Source organism: Gavia stellata, chromosome 12 (assembly GCF_030936135.1).
Source record: "Gavia stellata isolate bGavSte3 chromosome 12, bGavSte3.hap2, whole genome shotgun sequence".
Taxonomy (NCBI): domain Eukaryota; kingdom Metazoa; phylum Chordata; class Aves; order Gaviiformes; family Gaviidae; genus Gavia; species Gavia stellata.
In genome coordinates, this window is record NC_082605.1 from 10,836,096 (window position 1) to 10,861,736 (window position 25,641).

General features: G+C 36.1%; 1 protein-coding gene across 1 annotated transcript in view; it reads right to left on the bottom strand.

Annotated features, from left to right (window-relative positions):
• The window catches only part of ERC2 (ELKS/RAB6-interacting/CAST family member 2), a 499,899-nt gene that overhangs the window by 426,590 nt on the left and 47,668 nt on the right, over positions 1-25,641 (bottom strand). The window contains exons 2-3 of the mRNA XM_059823475.1: positions 21,423-21,446; positions 20,380-20,796 (exon numbers count right to left, since the gene is read on the bottom strand). Coding sequence (XP_059679458.1) covers positions 20,380-20,796; positions 21,423-21,446 — 441 coding nt within the window. The remainder of the gene's footprint in view (positions 1-20,379; positions 20,797-21,422; positions 21,447-25,641) is intronic.

Sequence of the window (25,641 nt, forward strand, 5' to 3'; positions counted from 1 at the left end):
TTATCGATGATCTGGATGGAGGGCATTGAGTGCTCCCTCAGCAAGTTTGAAGACAACACCAAGTTGGGCAGGAGTGTTGATCTGCTTGACAGTAGGAAGGGTCCTCAGAGGGGTCTGGACAGGCTGGATCGATGGGCTGAGGCCAATTGTATGAGGTTCAACAAGGCCAAGTGCGGAGTCCTGCACTTGGGTCACAACAACCCCATGCAACGTTACAGGCTTGGTAAAGAGTGGCTGGAAAGCTGCCCCGCAGAAAAGGACCTGGGAGTGTTGACTGACAGCCAGCTGAAGATGAGCCAGCAGTGTGCCCAGGTGGCCAAGAAGGCCAACAGCATCCTGGCCTGTATCAGAAACAGTGTGGCCAGCAGGAGTAGGGAGGTGATTGTGCCCCTGTACTCGGCACTGGTGAGGCCGCACCTCGAATACTGTGTTCAGTTTTGGGCCCCTCACTACAAGAACGGCATTGAGGTGCTGGAGCATGTCCAGAGAAGGGCAACGAAGCTGGTGAGGGGTCTGGAGCACAAGTCTGATGAGGAGCGGCTGAGGGAACTGGGATTGTTCAGTCTGGAGAAGAGGAGGCTGAGGGGAGACCTTGTCACCCTCTACAGTTTCCTGAAAGGTGGTTGCGGTGAGGCGGGTGTTGGTCTCTTCTCCCAAGTGACGAGTGACAGAACAAGAGGAAATGGCCTCAAATTGTGCCAGGGGAGGTTTAGGCTGGATATCAGGACAAATTTCTTTACTGAGAGAGTGGTGAAGCATTGGAAGAGGCTGCCCAGGGAGGTGGTGGAGTCACCATCACTGGAGGCATTCAAGGAACGTGTGGACGTGACATTGCAGGACATGGTTTAGTGGGCATGGTGGTGTTTTGTTGATGGTTGGACTTGATGATCTTGCAGGTTTTTTCCAACCTTAATGATTCTGTAATACTGTGAAGATCACCTCATTATGAAATACAGTAGAGTACCAAAGTGGGACAGAAGAGTCTGACAGAAAAGTCTCACCCTGATACTGGCTGATACTGTTATTGTTAAAGCAATTCCACTTTCAAAGTGAAATGGAAAAGGGATGGGAGACAAAGGACTTCAATACATTACAGTTGGAATATTAAACTCAGATCAGCAAAAGGAAGGGAAGGTGTTCTTGAGGAAAAAGAATTCTTGCAGCTCTTTCACAAATCTGTGAGTCACTGCAACCTTAAGGTGCAGCAGTCTTTTGAAGGGCTAGAAACACTAATGACTGCCAAGTTTACAATAAATAATATTTACTTGGAGGGAATACGGTCAAATAAATTTAGCTGTCACAATGGCAAATGTAATTACTCAAATCATGTACAAAACCTTTCCCAATCTGACATAACAAGCTTTCTTTGTAAATTCCTTCATGCTCTTACAACTAAATTTGACTTTTCTATAGTAAATATCTATTCACAAAGCATGCTACTAAACTTGAGGAGAGAAGACAGATTTCAAATGGATCTCTCCTGCAGAGACAAGAAAACTGACTTAAGAGATTACTGAACATGGCCTCCATAGCCAGCTGAAACAGCTGTGGCAATCCAAAGGACATGTCAATGCAGGACATGCTAGCTAACTGCTGCTTTGGCCACAATAACTGCAATGATAGGAATGCAAGTATTAGTTAACCTGACCACTGACTCAGAAAAACATCCCTTAGAGATCTCTGACTAGCCATAGACCCAAGAACTCTCTGATATTCTTGTTTGCAATGAATTCACAGATGGATAACCCCCCACAACTAGTAAACTAGATACATCAAGTTAGTTCTTTCGCTTCTCTTCCCTGAAGAGTTTCTATGACAACTGTCAGCATGTTTTAAATAACTGGTAAGCATTTCACTAATATCACAACATGATGATGTACATACCAGTTCCAAAACTGGCTTGCTAGCATTTGTAATTACACTGCCTACACTTCCCCTTATTTATGGAGTTTATCACTGTCATACTGCCCAATGATTCTAGCAAGAAGAGATTTTGGTAAATACTCAAATACATTTTACATTAAATAAAGCTCTACAATGTTAAATTGAATCAAAGATTCCCATGAAGCTCAACCACCATAAATTTATACACTGGGAATACCCAGCTTACTAATAATGTATTCATAATTTGTTTCCAAAGGAATAAAAGGAGAGAAAGTTTTTATACAAGTTTCTAACTGTGTTTTTCCATCAGACACAAAAAACACCCAGGTTTTCTGGAGATTGAAACCAGTATTTTCACTTTGCTGGAATGCAAACCACTCAGAAAAAATGGCTAATAAATTAAATAACAAGTTTGCCTGTGGCACCAGGCTTCCAACTACACGTGACAGAGACAAGAAACCCCTCCTGCTGAAGGGCTCATGGGAACGAATGATCAAAGTAGCCCTGATTTGGAATCCCTCCACAAGCTCTGTCTTACCATCCTGAAGTCCACTATTGTTTTGATAAATTCTATCATCTGAGTTGGTGTTAAAATGAACTACTTTTTGAGATAAGAAAAAACACACAAGAGGGAGTATGTTTATCTGTTCCCAATCTCTTGGTAAGATTTCCTTTTTTCTGGCCAATCATCCTGTGCCTTAATGATGCAGATGGGATGTAAGCACTGCCAAGACCTCTGTAAACACTCACAATACTATTGAGAGGCTGAAGGGTAACATTATATTGATAATGGTTTCTGAGATTTGTTATCAGCAGAAAATCTTTTGTCTGCCAGATGTAGGCCTATGTGAAAATATGCCTTTTTCAAGTTGAAAGCTGAAAATTACTCTCTCCAAGTGAGTCAGGAATAATTGAGAACAAACTTATTGTTCTGACTCTGAAACGTGCAGGTGTTCAGTCCATCAATGCTCTGAAACAGACCAACTTTTTTGTTGGGAATAATAATGCATGTGCAATAAAAATCCTTCCTCCTGTGCTACAATGGTCTACGATGGTACATTTTTAAATAGAATATAGGTCCTACTTCCGTTGTAAGAAAGCTCTCCTGAGAGAGCTCTACAAAAGGAAAAAGTTGTTTGTGGCATGTATGTGTAACTGCACTACAAAATCAGAAAAAATCTCCAACACAATGGTTTCTTCACCATTATGTTATTTGTTCAAGCTACAAAAACCTCCACAGGCATCTTCTATGTGAGGCATAAAAAAAGTGAAGAATGAAAGCTACATCTTAGGGAATTATCAGTATGGTTAATCCCTAGGATACTGTTAATTCTTCTTCAAAACAGATGTTTCATAGATGACAGCAAAAGGCAACAACTGAGTAGGCAGTATATTGTGCATTTTCATCCATCTCACACTTCCACTATCACTTGTAAAAATGTAAATAGCAAAAAGTTGAATTACTCATATTTAGGACTGATAAATTCATCAGGAATGACATAGCCTAGGAGTCTTAAGATGTAGAAGAATAACATGTTTTCTCACTGAAAACAGTGTTCTTTTGGATGGTAGGTTCTTCACCATAATTTTGAAAAAAGGAATGTTGGAGCCTCATAGGTGCCTTAAGCTGCGAGGTACAGTGGCTCTATTCAGTGCTGCTTGAACTCAAGATCTTGCTAAAAACTTGCTAACAATTGAAATAACCAGAAGTGGTTCCCTATGGTTTGCCTGTACACTTGACCAGCTCATAATAATTAAAGTGTATTTTACTATAAAAGATGATTAAATTATAATTTTCAGACATTCAATAGTAAACTTTCCTTTCAAAAAGACACAACTGCACCCCCTAGTCATCTTTTTAACACTGCTCACCACAGATTTAAAAGAAAAAAGAAAGGAAAAAAAAAATTGAGGCAATCCCTATTCCTACTGCTCCAGTATTCTATATATACTGACATAAGAAACAGGGCTGTATATACACACACAAAAGTTTGTCACATAATTTGAAACTAGTTTGTTGGGTTTTTTATGTTATTTACTTTCCTGGTTTTTAGATAAGGTCTAGTTTTAACAACACTACAGAATAGATGCTCCCTGTACTAAATACAAAGTCAAACATTGAAAATGTTAAAGAGTAAAGATATGTGTTTAGAAACACCAATTCTTTCTTGATGTGTAGCAGTTAGGCCAAAAAATCTTGATGGTGCAAGGGTACAAGGCAAAATTCTCATTCATTTGTCTTTTTTCTGCTTCCTCCCCCCCGCCACGGTCACTAGTTCCTCAACATGTTCTGTCTCTCTTGTTACAGCATCTGGTCCTGAAATTCTTTTAATGTCTTGCATATATTCTATGCTATTAATTTCATGTTGTTTAAAAGACTTACGTATTTTGAGTAGATTATAAATTTTAAAACTAAAAAAATTATGAAGGCCTGTTGTATGATCTATAAGAGATCCTTCATTTGAACTTTTTACATTTTTAAATAGAAACAATGCACCTTTTTCGCTGTTTTGAATAAGTCCCAGCTATTTCTTCTCAAGAAACACAGTTTAAGTATATCTACTACTCAAAGATAATAAAGGAACAATTAATGTCTCACACAGATGAGAGATTAAATATTCAATAGAAGATTTAGATTTACAATTCCTACCAGAGTTAATAAGAAATTCTTTTTTAAAAATCTTGTTGCATCTTATTATTTAATTTTATTATATTTAGATAGCCTTCTCATCTAATGGCAGGTACTTTATTTTACATAATGAAGTAATTATAGGAAGTATTTCCTATATTCCTGAAAGCTATATCTATATATGGGCTTTCATGTCAGAGGATCCAAAATACGTCACAAATTATGTGATGCGAAGGCAGCTATACCTGTGCTGCCTTTGGCTTCTTCAGTATGGTTATACATTACCATGCCATTACAAAGCCAAGAAAAACTTCTAAGTACGCTAAGTATTACAAGCCTATCTTGAAATGCAGCAGGGCATGTCAGCATGACTTGAGATATTCTCCACCATCCACCTTCCAGGACCCAATCACATAGTATCGGTGCAGAGGTGTGTTTCGGCAGTTGGGGTATGAGAGCATGTATCATGGTGAAACGCCAACCCATCCAAGAGAGGAAGATGACATCTTAGTTTGCTCTTTTACTTTTGTAAATTAAATTACAAACCTTGACTAACACATTGGGACCGAATTCTACTAATACGTTCAGACTGAAATCCTGATTTCACTTTTTCTGTAGAGAGCTGCACTATACTTTTTAGCCTCCTTGCTTTGATTCTTAGATGCAGCTATTCTAAACTGCATTGAGTTTACAGAATACTATAAAATCTCTGTGAAATTGTCTTTCCATCGACTTTAAATGAAGGTACTCCTCCTCTCAATTCTATCGTTGTAAAATAAGCGGCGAAAAATAACAAATAGGGCGCGATCATCTGCGAAAAGCAGAATGAAAAGCAATCCTCATTCAAGAGTGCCATCTAGTGACCAAAATAACCCCACAGCCCTTCCAGGAAGGATGTGAACCGGCCAAGTTACATGCCGGCTGATTTTTAGGAATTATTTAGGCGCCCTCCCCCCTGTTTTTTGTTTGTTTTTGTTGTTGTTGTTGTTTTGGGGTTCTTTTAGGAGGAGATATAAATTTGAAACTGCAGAATGACAAAGTTTCTCATTTCTAACAAGCTATTCTTGCTGCAGATTATAGTACCTCATTTGAAGGCCACAGCAACTCATAGGGCATTCTCTTAAGTAACAAGCATAATTTGAATGTCTATGACCTCCAATGCTGAATGAATTTTATATACCTGGAAGCCTGTATCTTGATAAAGCTCACAGTACATATCCATGAAAATGCACGTCTGCAGAAGTCTATGCCAGAGGAAACAAAGCAAGGTGTATGTAAATAGAGGAGTGGTATTTGGGAATGGTGCTGGCTATTGAGGAAATATGCAGCATTTATCATAATAAAGTACATTACTAACTTTTCTCAGTTCTCATTACAAAACTCCATGTCTGGGGATTGGTTTGCGATATGAGGAGAGATTAGGTGTTTGATTAATATTGTTCCCTATGCTATGTAATTTTATACAACATTCACTGGGACTATTCATACAAGCATGTGCACAGTTGTACTGAGGTTTTAATGAGATAAGGCCTATTATGTTCCCATTGTAATTCAAAGTGCCAACATTAGAACTATTCAGGAGATACTTTTTTACATCTTTGTTTTTAAACAAACCATACAATTAGATTCTGATCAATAGTTTACACAAGCATCTTGAAAGAAAGGTATGATTGCAGAATCAGAAGCTAACAGAAAAAGTGAACCATAAAGTACTATCTAGTTAGCGAGTTATATTACAGCAGATTATAAACCAATTGCTAACTTAAAAGGGAAAGAACTTTTAAAAAAGCAAGTAAATCAGACAAAAACATTCTCTACTCTTGGACTATCATGTGGCTTTTTTTTTTTTTTTTTTTTTTTTGATCTCCACTCCTTGACAAGAGGATATATGAAAACAGAATACACTGTTTCTCCATGCTTCCAGTTTTTATAGCACAGTTCCTCTAGGAAACTGTAAGAAGTTTCATGCAACCTTTCTTTTAGTGTGAATAATGCTGCAAAAGAATAGCATAATCATAATAGCTGTACAGTAATTTCTAATAAAAATTTTAAATGTACTGCTTACACAACATGCCATTGGTTATTTCTTCATTTAACACGATAAAAGTGACTAAAACCTCTTCTACATCAGCCAGATCTACGAACTTACAAAAACTGAACCATGCTTTCAAAGCATGGCAGAAGCAATGCAACTTCTCTTTTTTGTTGGCACTTCTCATTTTTGAAGTATGGCACTTCATCTCCCCTGTAAGTGGGATATGTTCTCAACGACTGGTGAAGCAGCATCAAGTAGCACACTTTGAAGACAGGGACAGCCACAACCAAACCACTGGAACCATAATTTGACTTATTTTGCATATAACTACCACAGAAAATGCATTACTTCATTACCAAACAATTGTTTCTTGTCAAAAGCAATCCTGCAGAACAGACTAATTCTTATGGGTTATACATATTTGCAATAAAGCAATTTCACTTGAAGAAGAGAAACCTGAACTCAATTAAGTTTAATCTTAAAATATCATCTGAATATTATCAGTAGTAACAAAAAGTTATGTGGCAAATAAGGGCAGAAGTTAATAACACTTTTTTCCCCCTAATACTTTCAGATATCTGGTAAACAATACACTATTTCTTATTCAGCATCCGAAGACCACTGCTTTAGTTAATAAACTTATAAAAATTCAGCTGATAAAGTAGAAATTTAATGAAGTCTCTATTTGCAGGAACTTGCTGAAAAGGTATCACAAACTGAGAAATTACTCAAGTTCTCCTTTTAAGATCACATGTTAAAAGAATACTTTTTTCCAACGTTTATTTTTGAGTCAAATAATGAGCCAAAGAAAAAAACCCACATCATTTAGCTTAAGTTCATTGTTATAAATCTAAAACCTAAGATCCACACATTTTTGTAAATATATTTATATTCAGGAAAATAAAAGATGTCAAGAGCCAAAGCCAATTAAAGCAGTGTGACTAAAGAAATACATATCTAGCTGTTAACTATCTATTAACGGATGAAAATAATGTATTCTACAAATGCAGGTTTTAAGGAGAACAGTATGTGAAGCACATTCCTTTTAGTAAGATGTCCCTTTACTAACCCCATTTGTAACACTTCTGCAAGAAATGCTTGTTTGAAGTGAATTAGGAATCAGATTGCCAGCATAGCAGAGCAATGGCAGCGTAAGAATTTTGTTGATGGAGGAATACAGTAGCAAGAACTCAGTGATACACCACTAAGAACCACCTGTTTGCAATTACCAAGTATAGCAGTAAGTTGACTAAGCTTTTTTCTGTATGTCAAATATTAGATTAGTTTTCTTCTTCTGAATTATATGAGTGGAACTTGGACTATGCACAAAATCTCCCATTATCTTAAGTGTCTAGGAGAGAATACAAACTGTGTATTTAAAAATAATAAATTCAAGTAAATTGTGCAAGAAGCAGAGAAATAAAGAACATACTAGATACGCCCCTTACACCTCCTGAGTCTACAGAGTAGGAAACACTACAGTTTTGTCTTTCTACACCCCAAAAAAAACTGATAATTTGCTACAGTCTCTAATAGGATATTGCATATGTACTCCTCTTACAGTAATTAGGGAAACATGTCTGATTCACACTTCTCTGGATCACATATAATTTCTATTTATCACTTAATTTCTTTCAACAGGAACTATGAAGTGTTATTAAAAGACCAGCAGGAATATTGCTCAACTCTTTCGTATGAAAGTGGAAGGAATGGGCAAGGGCCCAAATTCTATAGGTATGCATAATAATAAGTAGTCCCTTGAGTTCATGTAACTGCCTATATTAACACTGTCCTTAATCTTGGAAACAATAGTCACAAGAACACATAGAACAAGTAACTATTCTAAATACATTAATTATACATAAATGGCTCTAAAAAGTCTGGGTGGTTTTGTTTGTTTGTTTTTTAAAGCTTTATGTTTCAGGGAGAAGAAAATAATCTTTAGAGCAACTGAAATACTTTTACATATGAGTGTGATGACATGTGTGTTGCTAAATGGAGATAAACAAAGCAGGTGAAGAAGTCAGCTCCATCAACAGAAAAGCTACAGTGAACTACTTCCTTCCAAACAGTGTAACCAAGCAGTAACCAAGTCTGGATTAATTTATTCTTTCAAATCTAATCCTATTCACCTTAAGTCACTCAATTAATCCCATTGACCTCATTTGACTCACAGAAAAACACAAACAGGATTTGGTCCTCAGTACTTTCAAACATATCTATAATTTTGGTGGATACGGCCTTCAGAGCATATTGGGGTTATTCATCAATATTTTAACCAAATCTTTGTAGTGAGATAGGATATAATTACACTTATTATCAATTTTTTTATTTGCAAGTAAATATATTGAGAACTCTATAATCATGTTGGACTACCAGGTTCAAACTGTCAACAGGAAAAAAAAAAAAAAGACCTATAATCAAGATTATCTCACAAGCCAATAAATACATCTATAAAATTAGGATTATGATCAGCTAATTAGTGACTAGCTAAATTCCAGTTCCACTACAAAGGCTATACGTTCTTTCTGAAGAAAGGGGTCAGACTGTTTCAGGAAGGAATTTACATCTGCTCACTAAATCAGAAATCTTGTTTCGTTAAATAGTTTAACCTAACATTACATTTTTCCTTCAAACTTAGTTTCAGGGGAAAGTTTAAGAAGAGTTTACATTATTAGCCATATTCTACTGCCTATACTACACTTCCACTGTTATTACTGAGATAGGCCATGCATATACAAAGGCAAAACTCATGTTGCTACACAGAGCTTAAGATGTGTACAAGGAAAAAGTTTAGCAAATTAAAATATATATTTCATTTTTAAGGGGTTGGGGGGTATTGTTTTTTGTGTTGTTTTTTTTTTAAAGATGACAAAACCCATTTGCTTGTTTTGGTTCTTTACATCCACGCAAAGGAAAAAATGTGTACATACATACACACACGTATATAGTCTCTGGCAGGAGGCTAGCCTGTTGCAGTTTTCTGGAAGTCAAGCTTGTATGACTGCAATACCTGGGTTTTTATTCCAGGTAAAAGGCTGCATGATTCCTGAGACAACGGAGTATCAACTTAGCTAAAGCATGTAATGTGCTGGAAATAGCAGTTTTGTTTTAGAATTTAGAAGACTAGCCCTGAAAATGACAAAATGGGTTATGCTAATTTTACTCTGCTCTTGGAGCTATACAGGTATAAAGGATTTAGAAGAACAGTAAGTGTTCTTCAACCTGCTTTTTTACAAAACCTTCATTTTCCTCTAGAGTTCTAACGTTTTCCTGTGAGATGATGCAGGAGGTGGTAAGTGAAAGATATACCAGTTTATAGCAACTTTAACAATAACTGAAATTACTCAGATTCTCAGTCTCTTCTTCCAATAGTCTTCTGGAAGTATTCATACAGTGGGAAAGCACTGTTATAAAAAGATTCAACAGTAGCTTTCATTTAAAATGGATGATAGAATAATCTTTCCAATTTTCTTTCTGGGGTGTTATGAGACAGTATATCTAGAATAAAAAAGCTGGTTCAGGTTTGAGGTCCATCTCATAAGCACATTTTTAATTCCTTATGCTTGCTGGCTGAAGCTCAGTAATTTTAAATTGCAGTAAATGCACCCAACATGACTGTTACTCTAATGCTTGCTTAGCAGTATGGTCTTAAATTCTTTGTAATGTTTTTAAATAGGAGGACAATGTCTGCCATAACAGATCAGATCACTAACTAATGGTATGTTATATCCTGACTTAAACGTTGTCCAACAGCTAACGCCCCAAAGGAAGCTAAAAAAACCCCCTGTAGATTGAGTCAGTTGTACCTCAATATGAAATGCAGGTAGGAGTCAGCAAAAGTGGGACACGTTATTTGCATGTGTCCAGTGTAAACAGAAGATTAGAGGGATGTGGTTTAATTAAGTTTATTTGTTTGAGAAGTATGAACAATAATTCAGCACATGAGTAAGAACCCACTTGACTGAAGCCTTAATTCTTCCACCTTATCCTGAAACCCCCTTTTTTTTTTTTTTTAATACATTAAAAAATAGCCAAGAACCTGCATTAATACAATGTAATCAAGTCTACACTTCTTTTACTAGAAAATTGGCCAGCATGGTCTTACAAGACGATGAAAGACAGTAAGTAATAGAAGGAAAATAGAAAGCAATGGTCTTTCAGAATATTAGATCATGCCCTCAGGAGATAGCTTGTGATGCAACCGAAAGTTATCAAATGGCAAGGATGTATACTCTTGCCCACACCTGGAATTGAATTGTCCCCCTGAATTTTCAAAGTACACAAAATACTAACTGCTTTGCACCAGGCAGAACTGGTTATTTGATAAGCTCTCCAGGTCTGGCTGGCTTGAAACAGGGTGCTTGCAAGGAGCAGCACTTGTACTAGAAATCTCACATCTAATGGCAACTCTTTCACCCCAAGCACTCAGCTGATCCGAAATTAAGAACTGAAAACAATCTTACCCAGGGCCTACTCTTCACACAACTATCCGTACTACACTTTTTCTAAGCCTTTTTTTTTCCAGCTGTCTCCTCCTTAAGGTAATTCTATTCTTAAGGTGAAGCTATTCTCCTAGAGAAGCTGGCGGCCCATGGCTTAGACAGGTGCACTCTTCACTGGGTAAAAAACTGGCTGGACGGCCGAGCCCAGAGAGTCGTGGTGAATGGAGTCAAATCCACTTGGCGGCCGGTCACAAGCGGTGTCCCCCAGGGCTCAGTTTCGGGGCCAGTCTTGTTTAATATATTTATCAATGATCTGGATGGAGGGCATTGAGTGCTCCCTCAGCAAGTTTGAAGACAACACCAAGTTGGGCAGGAGTGTTGATCTGCTTGACAGTAGGAAGGGTCCTCAGAGGGGTCTGGACAGGCTGGATCGATGGGCCGAGACCAATTGTATGAGGTTCAACAAGGCCAAGTGCGGAGTCCTGCACTTGGGTCACAACAACCCCATGCAACGTTACAGGCTTGGTAAAGAGTGGCTGGAAAGCTGCCCCGCAGAAAAGGACCTGGGAGTGTTGACTGACAGCCAGCTGAAGATGAGCCAGCAGTGTGCCCAGGTGGCCAAGAAAGCCAACAGCATCCTGGCCTGTATCAGAAACAGTGTGGCCAGCAGGAGTAGGGAGGGGATCATGCCTCTGTACTCGGCACTGGTGAGGCCGCACCTCAAATACTGTGTTCAGTTTTGGGCCCCTCACTACAAGAACGGCATTGAGGTGCTGGAGCGTGTCCAGAGAAGGGCAACGAAGCTGGTGAGGGGTCTGGAACACAAGTCTTGGGAGGAGCGGCTGAGGGAACTGGGGTTGTTCAGTCTGGAGAAGAGGAGGCTGAGGGGAGACCTTGTCGCTCTCTACAGTTACCTGAAAGGGGGTTGTAGAGAGGGAGGTGTTGGTCTCTTTTCCCAAATGACTAGCAACAGGACAAGAGGAAACAGTTTAGGCTAGATATTAGGACAAATTTCTTTACTGAGAGAGTGGTGAAGCATTGGAAGAGGCTGCCCAGGGAGGTGGTGGAGTCACTGTCACTGGAGGCGTTGAAGGAACATGTGGACGTGACATTGGGGGACATGGTTTAGTGGGCATGGTGGTGTTGGGCTGGTGGTTGGACTTGATGATCTTGCAGGTCTCTTCCAATCTTAATGATTTTGTGATTTGACCATAGTTGCTTACAGCAGTTTCTAGGAGCTCATGCTTTAAACAAAACCTGTTTAACGCATTAGCATGTTAAAATATATTCTTCTATTTTAAATTCAAATTTCTGAATAAAGACACTCCTTTTTCAGCTACTTAAGTTCCATTTGCATAGTGGACTGAAATGAATAACAGTGGCCAAGGAATGTACATGGAACTTATGCAGATCCTTCCCCCTGCTTCATTACTGATTTTCTGAGAAGACCTAGGCTGTTTGCTGATTTACCTTTTACTTCATTTTCCCCATGTATAGAAGATGAGTATTACACTAAGACAGACACTAAGTGATAATTTGATAAAAATAAACTGTGAGGCATGCAAACATTATTAACAACACAGATCAGTGGACAGATCAATATTTTTGTTATATTTAGAGTGCTGAAGTTCTGGAAGACACATTCATGCTCTTCTGTGAAGTATTTCCTTAATTTTCAGTTGACTGATGCCAGTGAGATGCAAGAGGTAATCATTATTTATGATGAGCTATGTATACAATAAAACTACATCTTAAATAATTTGGTGCTTTGTTTTGGTTTCTGTTTTTGTTTTTTAATCTTCAGTGATGTTTCTTTTCCCCCTTTTATTTATTTTCATTATATTTCATATGAAAAACATGCACCATTCCTCTTACTTTTTTTTTTAGAGGCTCTAAGAAGGTAGAAATATGACTTCTCCCTGAATGGATCAAGTGATTAGGAAACACGGCTTCTATCAGATAGCACTGTCTAGGTGCTACATTGTCCAGAGCAACTAAGGAGATGCACAATCGCTCTCAGTCTACTTCCATTTCAGTAGGAGCGGCAAGTTTCCACATTTTCTCTGACAAGTTTTTTCTTTTTCTAATGACTGTTCTAAGAAAAGTCTTAGCCATGGTTTACCTAATGGGAACAGAATTACTAAATGAAAATAATTCTATAATAAATGTTGAAGATGGCACATAATATGACCAAATGACTTTCAAATGCACTTCTAAGCATAATAAACTGTGCTATGAGCATAAATTCTGTGGGATTTACAATCTGTATCCTGTATCTCCTCATCCCAATAAGGTTCCTCAACAAATCTGGGCAATCTCTTCCATGGCTTAACTACTCTCTGGGTACATCTTCTTGCACTTAGGAGAGAGTCTAAAGCAGAAGAGTATACATAGGAATTCAAGGATAACCAACTCCCCTCTCCCCGCAAATTCAGCTCTGGTTCTTTCTGTGAAAATACATCAACATGTCAGAGCTGTGAGTCACATATGTAAGCTACTGTCATTCATATGAACAAGGACAAAAAGATGAAGCTAGAGAAAATTAATTACATTATAGAGTAATGAAGTTATTGCTACAGAAATGAGTAGCAGCATGTTTACAGAACAGAGATTTTAAAAGATAACTGAGAGAAAATGAAAGGAAACAAAACCTACCATAGAAACCAAAATTGATCATTTTTCTCTGTTTCATTATTGGCTAGTCTCTAAAATGTTTACACACAGCCTGAAAGTTGTAAATGTGTGAACTGAGCAAATAGCCCTGCAAAGACAATGTTTCCACTTCTAGTAATAATACTAGTTTTACAGCAATTCAAGACAGTCCCCGGATTACCTTCTAAAGGATGTACTTTCCAGGAATGCTGGCAGGATCAACACTTATCATGTCCACGTACTGAAAGGTATAGAAAACCCAGCTTATTCATGAATCTCTGATTTTTCTCTCTCTTCCTAAAATAATTTCTTTAGTTACTACTCTGAGACATGTCAGTTTGAAACTAACAGTTTTCTTATATTCTGGATTCCAATCTGCTGGTGATGTTATCACGAAAAGCAATCCTATCTTTAAAGAAACTGATTTCTAAATGAACAAAGCTTTCTAATCCTCCATATGGACTTATAAAAACTATTGCAACCAAGCGCCCTGGCAAGAATATCATGGGGCATAACAAAATCTGAATGGGCTATGTTAGAAGTAGTAACTGTTCTCTAGAGCATAATCAGGTTCTGTCTACTTTCTCATGTCTGGAGTGACTGCCAACATTGCAAAGTCCTTCTGTATACTTTAGAGGTCACCTTAAAAAACACATATTACTATTGATATTTTGATAGAAAGTAATTGTCTTTATAGCAACTGATTAGATTAATATTTTGAGCTGAGCCAGGAGAAATAAAAGGAAAGAGGCACTAATGAACCTAATAAAGAGGTTCAGTCTAGAATGGTTGTTAATCTATATAACTAACTTCAGGGAAGAAACGTTTGGTGTCGATAAAGCATTTCCTTAGTAAATTACTACTGGCTCCAGTGTAAGACATTTACAGTAAACACCAAAAGTCTGCAAGGCATCTGTTCTATTCACAGTGGAAGAAGGAACTTTGCTCCATTAATAACTTTAAAAACATGCAATAACTAATTCATGATGGCAGTTCAAATCCTATCAGCAGCCTTCATTATTTGACCAAGCTGAGTTCAAAGATAGAGCAAGTTTAAAAAAAAAAAAACCTTGAAAGTTTAAAAGTACACTTTAAATTATAATAAAGAAGCTGTGTTCTTCTTATTTCTACTAAATATAAAAAAGCTGTAGTTTTAAACCATGTGCAACAACATTATTTTAAGAATACATGCAAGATAAGAGTTAAAATGTGTACATAAAATCCTGTATGATCTCAGATTCTGTTTTAGTGAAATTGTATGTTATATAGAGAGGGCATGTGTAATATACGTGTATGTATATATAATAAAATACTTGCTGGAATTTTAACATTTGACTTTACTAGAGATTTAGTGGGACTTTGCCTAAGGCAAGTTTTTAATAGCAATAATAAAAAAATACTTAATGGTACTTAGGGTAAATAATGTGTGGTCACTATGTTTAAAAAAAGTAATACCAAACATCTGTGCTAGATTTCCACATGATAAAATCCCCACATTACATACAGTTCTCCTAAAGTTATAGAGAAAAAAATGTTTATTTAAAATTCTAGAAGAGACATGTGATAACCAATTTAAGAACTTTAAGGCAGGCATCTTGTGTTTTCTGACAGGAATGTATATTTAGTGATCTTCATGATATTTAATTCTGAACATCAAGAATGGCATGGTATGACATTATGGCTTCAAGACAGATTTTCAACCATTAACATACTTACAGGGAGACTGCCCAGCCCAAGAATGTCCTTTTTCTTACATGTGTGTATTTGCATAACCACTTTGTTCCATACAGGATACATTATTTCCTTATCAAAGGAAATGCTTCATCATTTTGTCTCAGAAAATATCAATAAAATTCAGCTACCTTTGAAAAACATTAACAAAAATATTTCAGTGAGGTTAGTTAGTTACAGTCACAGGATTCAGTCTAACTCAGTGATGGAAAACTGAGTGCAAACTGGGCAGAAGTTCTCAGAAACCACGGAAAAGAGCTCAACATTCTCTCCTCAATAGGCTGCATCTCCAAAACTGAAGCAGAAACACATGCTCACACTTTTTGCTATTCAATCAGAGCTTTATTTGTTCTTTCTTGCTTTATGAATCAGCAACTAAGGAAACTTTTGTTATAACACAAAGCTGGAAATCCAGCTATCCTTGTGAAAGCTTATTGCCTATATTTTAAATTCCTTAATACATGGAAAGAAATCTAATCCCATTTTTTGCATAGCTTATTTCCCAACATTTTAATGAACCTTACCAACACCGACATTCTTTACTATTCCTGTAAAAGAGCAGGATTCCAACTTCAGCTGAAGTATCCCCTCCTCCTCCTGTACAAAACCCCTCAAATTTGCCGTTCCTAAGACCTTCAAGCACAAAACTTGAGTAAACCTATCATCACAAGTTTGCTTCTGTGAAACTAAGTTTAACGATACAGTACACTACACACTGCAGAAAAGTATAGTCTTTGAGGGCCAGGTAGTTAACACACCAAAGTCAGTCCAAATCTGCTAAAAATATGAAAACAAAGAAAAAAAATTGGTTGGTTTTTTTTCCATAGTTATTCCTATGCCTCTGGTACACTAGCTATTTTTATGTCTCTTCCCTATATCTTCTCTAAGAAATATAATCTAAGGCCTGGAGAAATTCCAGAGCTTTGAAGGCAGCTATATTATGAAATTCTCCTACACAGGAAAAAAGAAACAATCAATGGCTTAAAGAAAGAGAAATTTTTACATGATTCTTTGATATTCGGCAAATTATTTTTAATCAAAACAATAGGATATTGGTTCCTGGTAACATGCATGCTTATGTAAAATGGGCAGAAAATTAATGAGAAACATTGCATAATTGACGAAGTGGTAGAGATTGAAGGACAAGAAAAGTTATTTCTGTCTACCTAGCTAAGTGAACTTTGAAAAAATTCCTAGCTAGACAAAAGCAGCTCTGGAATAACAAAGAACATAACCCTTACTATTCAATCCCTAGTATGATCAGTGCTCAGGAGGGTGCAGGTCAAGGAGGCAGAACTGACAGCCATTGCAGACAAGAGTGTGTAGAAGAGGGTGTTCCTTAATTGCCATTTTTTCACGACCAGTTGCTTCAGTTTATCTCACAGCATGTTAGTTTAATTCTCTGGTTTGGTCAAAATTCCACCCACCAGTAATTATTAATAACAAAATCAGTTTCTTCTGCTTCTCATCCATTAGCTTTCTATTCCACTATGTTGAGAGATCTAAAAGACTGTGAATGAACACGAGAGAAGACAGATACCAGCTTTGGCAGTATTTAAGAAATGAACAGCATAAGGGAGAAAGATATGGTTGCATTAGGGGAAAACATGTTCAATAGCTCAGCAAAATACATAGAAGTCTTGTCCTTTCTCCAGCTAGTATTTAAAAGGTAACAGGATGGTACACAATTAGATTCCAAGAACTGAAAAATTTCAGACTGAAAGTATTTTTAAACTAAATACCAGCAGCATAGCTTATGAGAAGTCTATCTATATATGCTTTTTAATGTAGTGTTGAGACTGTAGAAAATCCATAGTCTTCAATTTTTCCACATTCAACCTCATTTCCACCATGTTCAGCTTTTTTTCATAGATAGCACTCTTTCAGCTGGAGACTACAGCAGAATCTATCATTGTAAGGGTAAATTGACACACTAGAAAACTCTGTTCATTGAACAACTTAATTTGCTACTACAAGGAAGTTTCTCTTCCTTAACTTGTTTCAAGTGTGGTGTCAGAAAGTCAAATAGCAAAACTAATTAAAAAACAGAAACAAGTGTTCAGGATTTGATCAAACAGTATGTTACAAACTACAATATACTAGTTTCTCAGAAATATACTCAACACATGAGCTCTATACTCCAACCTGTAAAAACACAGAAAGCAGAATATTTTAGATGAAGTTCTAAAATGACAAATAGTTTGTTAAAGATATAGGAAGAGTAACACAATTTGAGTGAGTACTAAATAATTCATGAATGGCATGAATTAAAAATGTATCCAAGTTCCAGTTTACTTTTAAAGCATTTTCAGAAAAAAAAAGAAATCCAGTAACTCTGCAAGGTCATTTACACAGGATGAAAACTTACAAACACTGGTTAAAAAAGTAAAAATATCAATCCACTGATGAGACTACTGCAGAAGATTCAACACAGTAATTCCTGTTTTATCATGCTGGAAAACTGTATTGTGCAGGATGAAGACTACATGCAGTGACAGTAATTCAAACGAGCACTGCAGAACAAGGACATAGCAAGTTACACATGAAGATCAAAAGTTTTAACAAATTGATAAAACTATACAGGATATCTGATATTCCCTCAAAGCATGCAGGCAACTTCACATAGCAAGACAGCAAAAGACAGAATTTTAACATCAGAATATTTTCCAAGAGCCCTCTTGAACAACCAAATCCAGATTCCTGGAAAAGCAAGCAAGTATCTACTAAACATTTATTTTCTAAGGAGTTCATACACCCTACACATCATACTTCCGAGCTCCCTACAACAAACAAATTTGCAGAGAAACAAAAATTAAAAAACCAAGACCCATAAATACCATGTACAACAGGAAGAGAGCTGGAGAGACAGAAGACTTCACCCAAAGCCTTGAATTCTTATAATAGCAAGGAAATTGTTACCCAAAATCTCAAAATCACTAGATAGTTCCTGCCAATCTGATATGGACAGATTCCAGGCAGCAAACCTAGTAAATTTTTAAATCTTGACCAGTTACCAAGGCATATCAGCATGTCATAAGCAGAAACTCGAGTAAACCCCATTCTATACTTGGAGTACTCCAGAGTAAAGACAACCTACATATCCTCATAAAAATTGAGGGAGAAAAATTTTCCTGGCCCCTGAGGGAACTCTAAAACATAAAACTAATTCAGTATAAGTGTAAGAGAAACATGCACGGTCTACAAGTAGCAATATGATCTCCTTTCAGCATTCCTTGGACCAATCAATAAATTGGATGCCCAAGGACTTTACTTGGAAGCTTACATTTTATCTACTTTTCAAGCTTTATTTAGTTCTATATCTCTCACTACTCTCAACTACTGTGCTAATTAGAAACCTTCTTAAAATTTCCCCTGTAAATTTATTCATGTCCAATACATACCCAAATTAGGATTCACAAACCTCAGTGATACTGCTGCAACAGGTGAAATACAATCACATAACAAAACAAATAATAAATAGCAAATCATCCATCCTTGAAACAGACTGTTTGTACTACTCTGAGAATAGCAGATCTAAACACAGAAACTTGTCTGAGAATAGCAGTTCTAAATCCAGAAACTTGTCTGCTAGTTTAGAGATTTTCTCCCACAATCCTCCCTCATCACAAACTCAGTATTAATTCTTTATGCAACTCCTTTCAGGATCCATTGACTTTCAGACTTCATTAACAGGTGGCATCCCTTTTTAATTAAAAATTCTGCCTGTGAAAAGATTCAGGATCCACAGCTTCACAGGAAAATGTTACTGAAATGTATCATTGTGCCTTGCAAACTTTCCAGTTTCCAAGTTTCAGATGGGCCCCAGATACCACTGAGTTCTCAATACATATTCTAGGTTAGAAGAGGGGGAAAAAAAAAAGGCAGGGGGAGGCAGCGGAACACGACTAAAGTAGCCATAAGCTAAATATAAAATAATTTGGCCATAGCAAAGAAAATATTTTTACAACATCCTGTAGATGTAAATAGCAGTTCTTAATCTCTAGCCCTCATACGTTTAGTGATATACAGAAGCTAATAGTTTTCTATGCTCTTGTACTAATTTTATTCATGCTTTGATCTGTCAGGCAAATTGGTGTTTTTACTAGACTGGAAGTTCAATCAGACCACGCTGTTTCTAAAGAAACAGACCTGATTCCTCTTACTGTGGGTAGCTTGTACCCTATCTCCCTGCAATTTTCACCCTTCTTAGCAGGAAGCAACAGGCTATTTTCTGAGGAAGGCTCACACTGTCTTGTTTGCCTGACACTAGTCACATGATAATGCTAATGGGCTGCTAGGATGTAGAGGGGCAGATGGGCTTGACACCAGGCCAGTTTTTCCTTGAATTGTACTAATTCAATCATCCCAAATCCAGTCCCAAAAATGCATTCACAAGTCATGTGGACAACTGGTGCGAGTGGGCTTGGGGTCAAATTAAGGATCTCTCAAAGCACAGTGCAGCCATCACCCTTGTGTTTTAATGTGGCAACATTATGTGGTATATTTACCCAAAAACTTGAGGCACCACACAGGAAAATACATTAGAAATGCACATAGAAGACATTGCTTATACAGAAGGCAAAACATTTTAAAACAGTCATTTCAAACACAAGGGATATAAAATCAAACACAAAAGTAGCATGCACTTATGATTATTTAGTTTATAGCAGCAGAAGGTGTTACTTCCCTCTTCAGTAGTTCTAGTCTTCATTTGCCAAACACTGATTTGTCAAAATAGAAAGAATACAGAAACTATGCAAAGCAACAGAGACAATAAGCGTCAAATACAATTACTTTGCTTCCATAACTTCTTACACTTGCTTTCAAATGTCATATAGTCCTGTTGTGTATTAATTACAGATGTAAAACAAATGCATGTTATCTTTTTTATGAAAAAATAAGAGCAGACAGAGAAAACACTTAGGTACTCTAAAATATGTTTCTAAAACTGCAGCAAGTACTTTGACAATATCTTTTAAACAAATAAAAGAGGTTTTCCTTACCTCTCTAAGATGCATGTTTTCCTTCTCCTTCTGATCTAAAATCACTTCTAAATGATTAACCTGAGATTCAGCCTCTGCCATCCTTCGAGTTCTCTCATTGTCATCTTCCATTCCTTTAGATGGCAAACCTTTACTTTGCAACATTTCCAGAAGCTTTTTTATTGATTCATCTCTGGCATTTAGTGTTTGCTTTTGTGTTTCAATCCTAAGCTCCATTTCTTCTAGAGTTTTTCTCAACAGGAAGAGCTCTTTAGCTTGTCTATCATGTTCTGCTTGAAGTCTTCGAAAATTCTCCTCTGTGAGCTCAATGGTAAAATGCTCAGCCCCTCGGCTTCCACTTTCTTGCTGGAGAAGATGGTTAAGGTCTCTCTGGGTTCTAAGCTCATCTTGAAGTGCCTGGATTGTCATTTGCAGATGCTGCAAAAAAAAAAAAAAAAAAAATCAATTTAGGATCTGAGTGTAGGATTAGTCTTTGGTGAAAATTTTGTTGTATGCTGTTACAAAAAGTCATTAGAATCAATGATGAAAGTGTATCAAATGACCTTATAAAATAGCAAATGCGTGTGACAATATTTGTAATGATATCTTTTCAAGTGCTTCTAGGAAAAAAAAAAGACAACAGACACACACAAAGTGTCAGCTACAGATAAAATAAATAGCAAAGAAAGGCAAACCAACAAACCCAAACACTAGGCAGTGATACATCCATTAGTACAGTCAATATGTACCTATAAAACTGAAAGACTCAGTATTCCATGTTTTCTAAATTACTTCATAGACTAAAGATAATTCTGCCCTTCATGGTGCTCAGCAGTACTGTTGTTTATGAAGTCAATCAAAGTGCTCACTATAATTGAAGAGAGCTTTGGGGAGGGGCTGAGTTGGGGCTGGTTGGTTTGGGTTGTTTTTTTTTTTTCTTTTGGCAACTAAAGCTATGAACATGTTTAGTAAACAGGATTACTGTATCTGTAACAAGCAAACAAAAAACACAATAAGCAATACTGAATTTTGAAAAATAAATTGACTGCAAATAGTGGACAAACCTTTGTTCTCCTGGCATCCAAAAACTGAACAGCATGGTAAATGAAAAAATGAAGCAAAATCAACATAAATAAAGGTCAGATGCAAGCAAAGGAGATTCAACAGAAAGAACTGAATTCAACAAAAAGTACCTTCAACAGAAAAAAAATAATTTTATTGAGTTATACAGAAAGGCACCAACAACTTCACAGTACTCAAATATATAAATCTAATCTAGAGAGAGTTTACTCAATAGATGTGACAAAGAAAAACATATTAGAAATAATCGATCATACAGTGAATAACAACATTCCTATTTTATCTCACTGTTCTTTTATACTTTGAGGTTTTTCAAAACACAGTAATTTGTCCTAAAATATTTGTACTACATCCGAGTACAGGGGTCTTTCTCTGTTCAAGAGGTACATCTTGCACTCCTTATTCAACACAAATCAAAATTAAAAAGGATTTTGCCCATGTTAAGGTTGGAACATAGATAATTATCCTAAATTACTATGGTTTATGATGTTCATTTCAGATTACATTTTTATCTGATGATTTCTTTTTCTTGTTATTTTTTCCCTCTATTCACTGCCTACACAGCATACTGGATTTCCAGAAATATTAATTCCTGGGTAGTCACACAGTCTGTACCAGAAGACATTTAACTGCAGGAATTAGGGGACTTAAATGCATGACACCAGAGTTTTTTGAATTAATGGATATTCTGCAACTCCACACTAAAAAAAAAAACCCAAAAAAAAACCCAAACAAAAACAAACAAACAAAAAAAACCCCACACACATAACACACACCAACACCCAAAAAACAAAACATCATTTCATTTGATACTATCTTCATTTTTAGCGTAATTACATCTAAAGCTGTCAGTTTGTAACAATAATTTAAACAAAATGAAAAATGCAAAACCTTAAGAAAATAATCTTTTGAAATCATGTCTTTTATCAGTTATTTCAAATGGAAAGAAGTATTGCCAGTGGCAGAATTCTGTACAGTTAGATGCTTTGAATCTGTTCTATCATTAAATAGCACTGTTTTAATAAATGTCCACATCTTAATTCTCTTAATATTTGTACTTTATTAGGCACACATTCAGTTAAGAGCATACAAATGTAGGCTACTCATTTACAGCCCTGATTTTATTTAATGGTAGTTCGTATCTCTTCTTAATCTCATCATCTTTTTTATTTATATAAACTTAAAAGCTCCCAATAAACTTAAAACTCCTCTACATGTAGCAATTTTCCCACTTTAAATCTATTAATATACTGAGTGTTTATGACCCCAAGACTGACAGTTTTAGCACAGAAATTCAGTGCATAAATCCAAATAAAGTTTTCAAATAGTACAGAAATTATATTCAACTATTATCATGAATGAGTAAATTAACAAAGACATTGGAAGGCAATTACAAAGAGGGACAGATGCTGCAAAGCAAACAGAATCAAAACCATTTCTTTTTAAATGCTTTTTCACTATGTTAAGTCATAGGGACATAATTTTTTTAGATTACTTTAACCAGCTAATACGGTAGTTCTGCGATGACTAAATGACATCTTGCATTAGAGAATACAGATTTACTGTATTCTCTAATCCTTTGTAGCTTTGTAACACTGAAAGTTGGAGAATAGATGTTTGAAATTACTGAACTAAAAATAATTCAGTTTTTACTAAAGAGATTGCAAGTTTCCTTTATACAAGAAAATATTCTTTTTCTTCACTAGCATTAGAGCAGAAATACGGATGAAATCCTGGTTTAAAAGTATTAGAAAGAAAAGGAAAAAGAAAACCAGAAACTACCTTCATATTACATTACATTTTTCACTATATGACTATTGAGATGGAAGAGGCAAGGGAGCAGGTAAAAGCAACATTTCACTTTTTTAAAAAAAAAAACTAAATTCTCAGAAAAAAATATGACAGACACCTCAAAGAATACATTGGAATATCTCCATTCTCATCTTTGAGAACATTTTAGCTTAGCTGATGATGTTGCAAGATACTTTAAAATTACACACACATTTGTTTCAGTGGCGTTTTTCAGTGGGGATTTTTTTTTTTTTAAAAAGTATTTAAGAATTCATAATACAAGTTTCTATTTTGAAGCTCAAGGAACAGGGTTTTTTCTGTTCAGGTTTTGTTGTTACTGGTTGGGGATGGGGTGGGGGTGTGGAGTTGCGCTTAAATCCCAGCTTCTGACAGAAAGCAATTATGCATGAGACTCACAGCTTTCATTTACAAAAATACATTTTTATTCAAAGGCTTCAAAGGAAACGATGATAGTGTTGCAAATATGTTAAAAATTAAAAAGACCACAATCAAATAAAAAATAAAATGTCCATAAAATTTTTAATTCAATCTTATAATTTAGGGAAATATCTCCATTTTCTATGACTTCAGACTTGGAATCATATAACTGACCTATCTGATGCATCTTTACTTGTTTTTCCTGTTATGGAAGGAAACTTTGGTTAGAGCTTATTGAAAATTTTCAATTGAGTAATTATGGCAAAACAGATTTGTATCTATTTAAACTATTGATAAATTTGCATCAAGCTTGGCAAACAGCGCCTCTCAAAAGAATTTTTAAAAAAATAATTTGTTTTTCAAATTAGAAGTTTAGTCTTTTAAACTTTTTCACACTATTTTTAATTTTAAATTGTCTTTTTTTTTTAAATGGAGTTAGAATTTTTCTAAGTGAAATGCTTCCTTTTGAGAAAACAAGATTTCATTCAACAGTATACAAACAAATTTCCCTTTTAATTAATTAATTTTCAAGTTGGTGTCCACATCAGCTATCAGCCAGAGTTTCAGTCCCAGGGAATTTATTTGAAGAATGAAGCTCGTATCATCTATACATTCTTCAAGAGAATGACTGGCTGAAATAACAAGCATATAAAATTTACTTTACATTAAGCCCAGTAAACTAAATCCTCCGCATTCCAAAATTATTTCACTACTAAGTAACAGTAATATTCAGCAACTACCAGTAGTCTAGAAATAGTCAAAAGAAAAGAATTGTTTTCTCCAATATGAATAATGATTTAAGATGTATCCTCCTAATGTTAAATTAGACAATATTTATTACTTGATGCTAAAAACTATTTACAAATAAATGTTCTCCCTGAAGTCAAGCGGTCTCTATCCCTATATGTCTATAAGACTTTAGAAATTAGTTTTTCTTGCTTAGCTAAAATATTTAAAATGTTGCAAGACAAAAATAAAGGCAAACTTAACATGCATGTTGCTAACATACAACCGTTCTGAATGCAAGCTGTAAAAGCCAAAACTGTTGGATCAACACACAAATAATTAGAAATCAGAACTCAAACAGCAATGCCGGTTAAGATAAACCAGACAACTTCCTTTTTTGTCCCACAGCAACCTATGCATGCAGTTCTTAGATTCTACCCATAACCATGTTTGTCACTAAGCACAACAGTAGCTGTGTGTGCTTCTCAGTAAGTACGTTAAAACTAACAGCCTCAACTGCGGCAGACTACTGCTACTTTGACATAAGAGAATCCATTTTGGTATACCTTCAAGACTTAGAATTCTCTTCAAACATGATGGACTAGATTTAGACTTGTGCTAGCACAGATTTTTGTATCTGCAGCTAGCTAAGAGAAGGAAAGAACAAATGTTGTGAGGGTGGAAAGAAATTGTATAATTAATTGCAGTGGGGGAGGAATGTAGGAGTGCTGTGAATATCTGTCACAGTGCTGTCATTACATAGACATAAACTTTATGGGATTTAAAAACAACATGCAAGATCTACCATATTTTTCATAATCTCTATTAAAAACAGACCAGTTGACCAGAAATATTTCCATGCCAATTTCTTGGTAATAGATAAATAGTTTTCTCAGAACTTTTTAATTCCTTCTCTATAGCCTGACTCCAAGAGGCAATCCATTGAACTGCACGGGAGTTTCCATTATCTTTCTCTGAATTAAGCATAGTTCAGGTTTTCAAAATTTGCCCCCCTAAATTGAAACAAAACTATGAAAGGAAGACAAATTAATGGCCCTTCCCATATTCCAATTCGCATTCTACACAAGGAGGTTCCTCTAATCTGTGCCAACTGGCCATTCCCAAAAGAATTGCCTGCAGAGAACTGTCCTGCCACAGTATGTGCCAGAGCACATAAGCAATTTCAAAGTGTCCCAAAGCCTTAGGTATATGGTGAACAGTGGAGGAAACGGAAATCACAAGGAGACT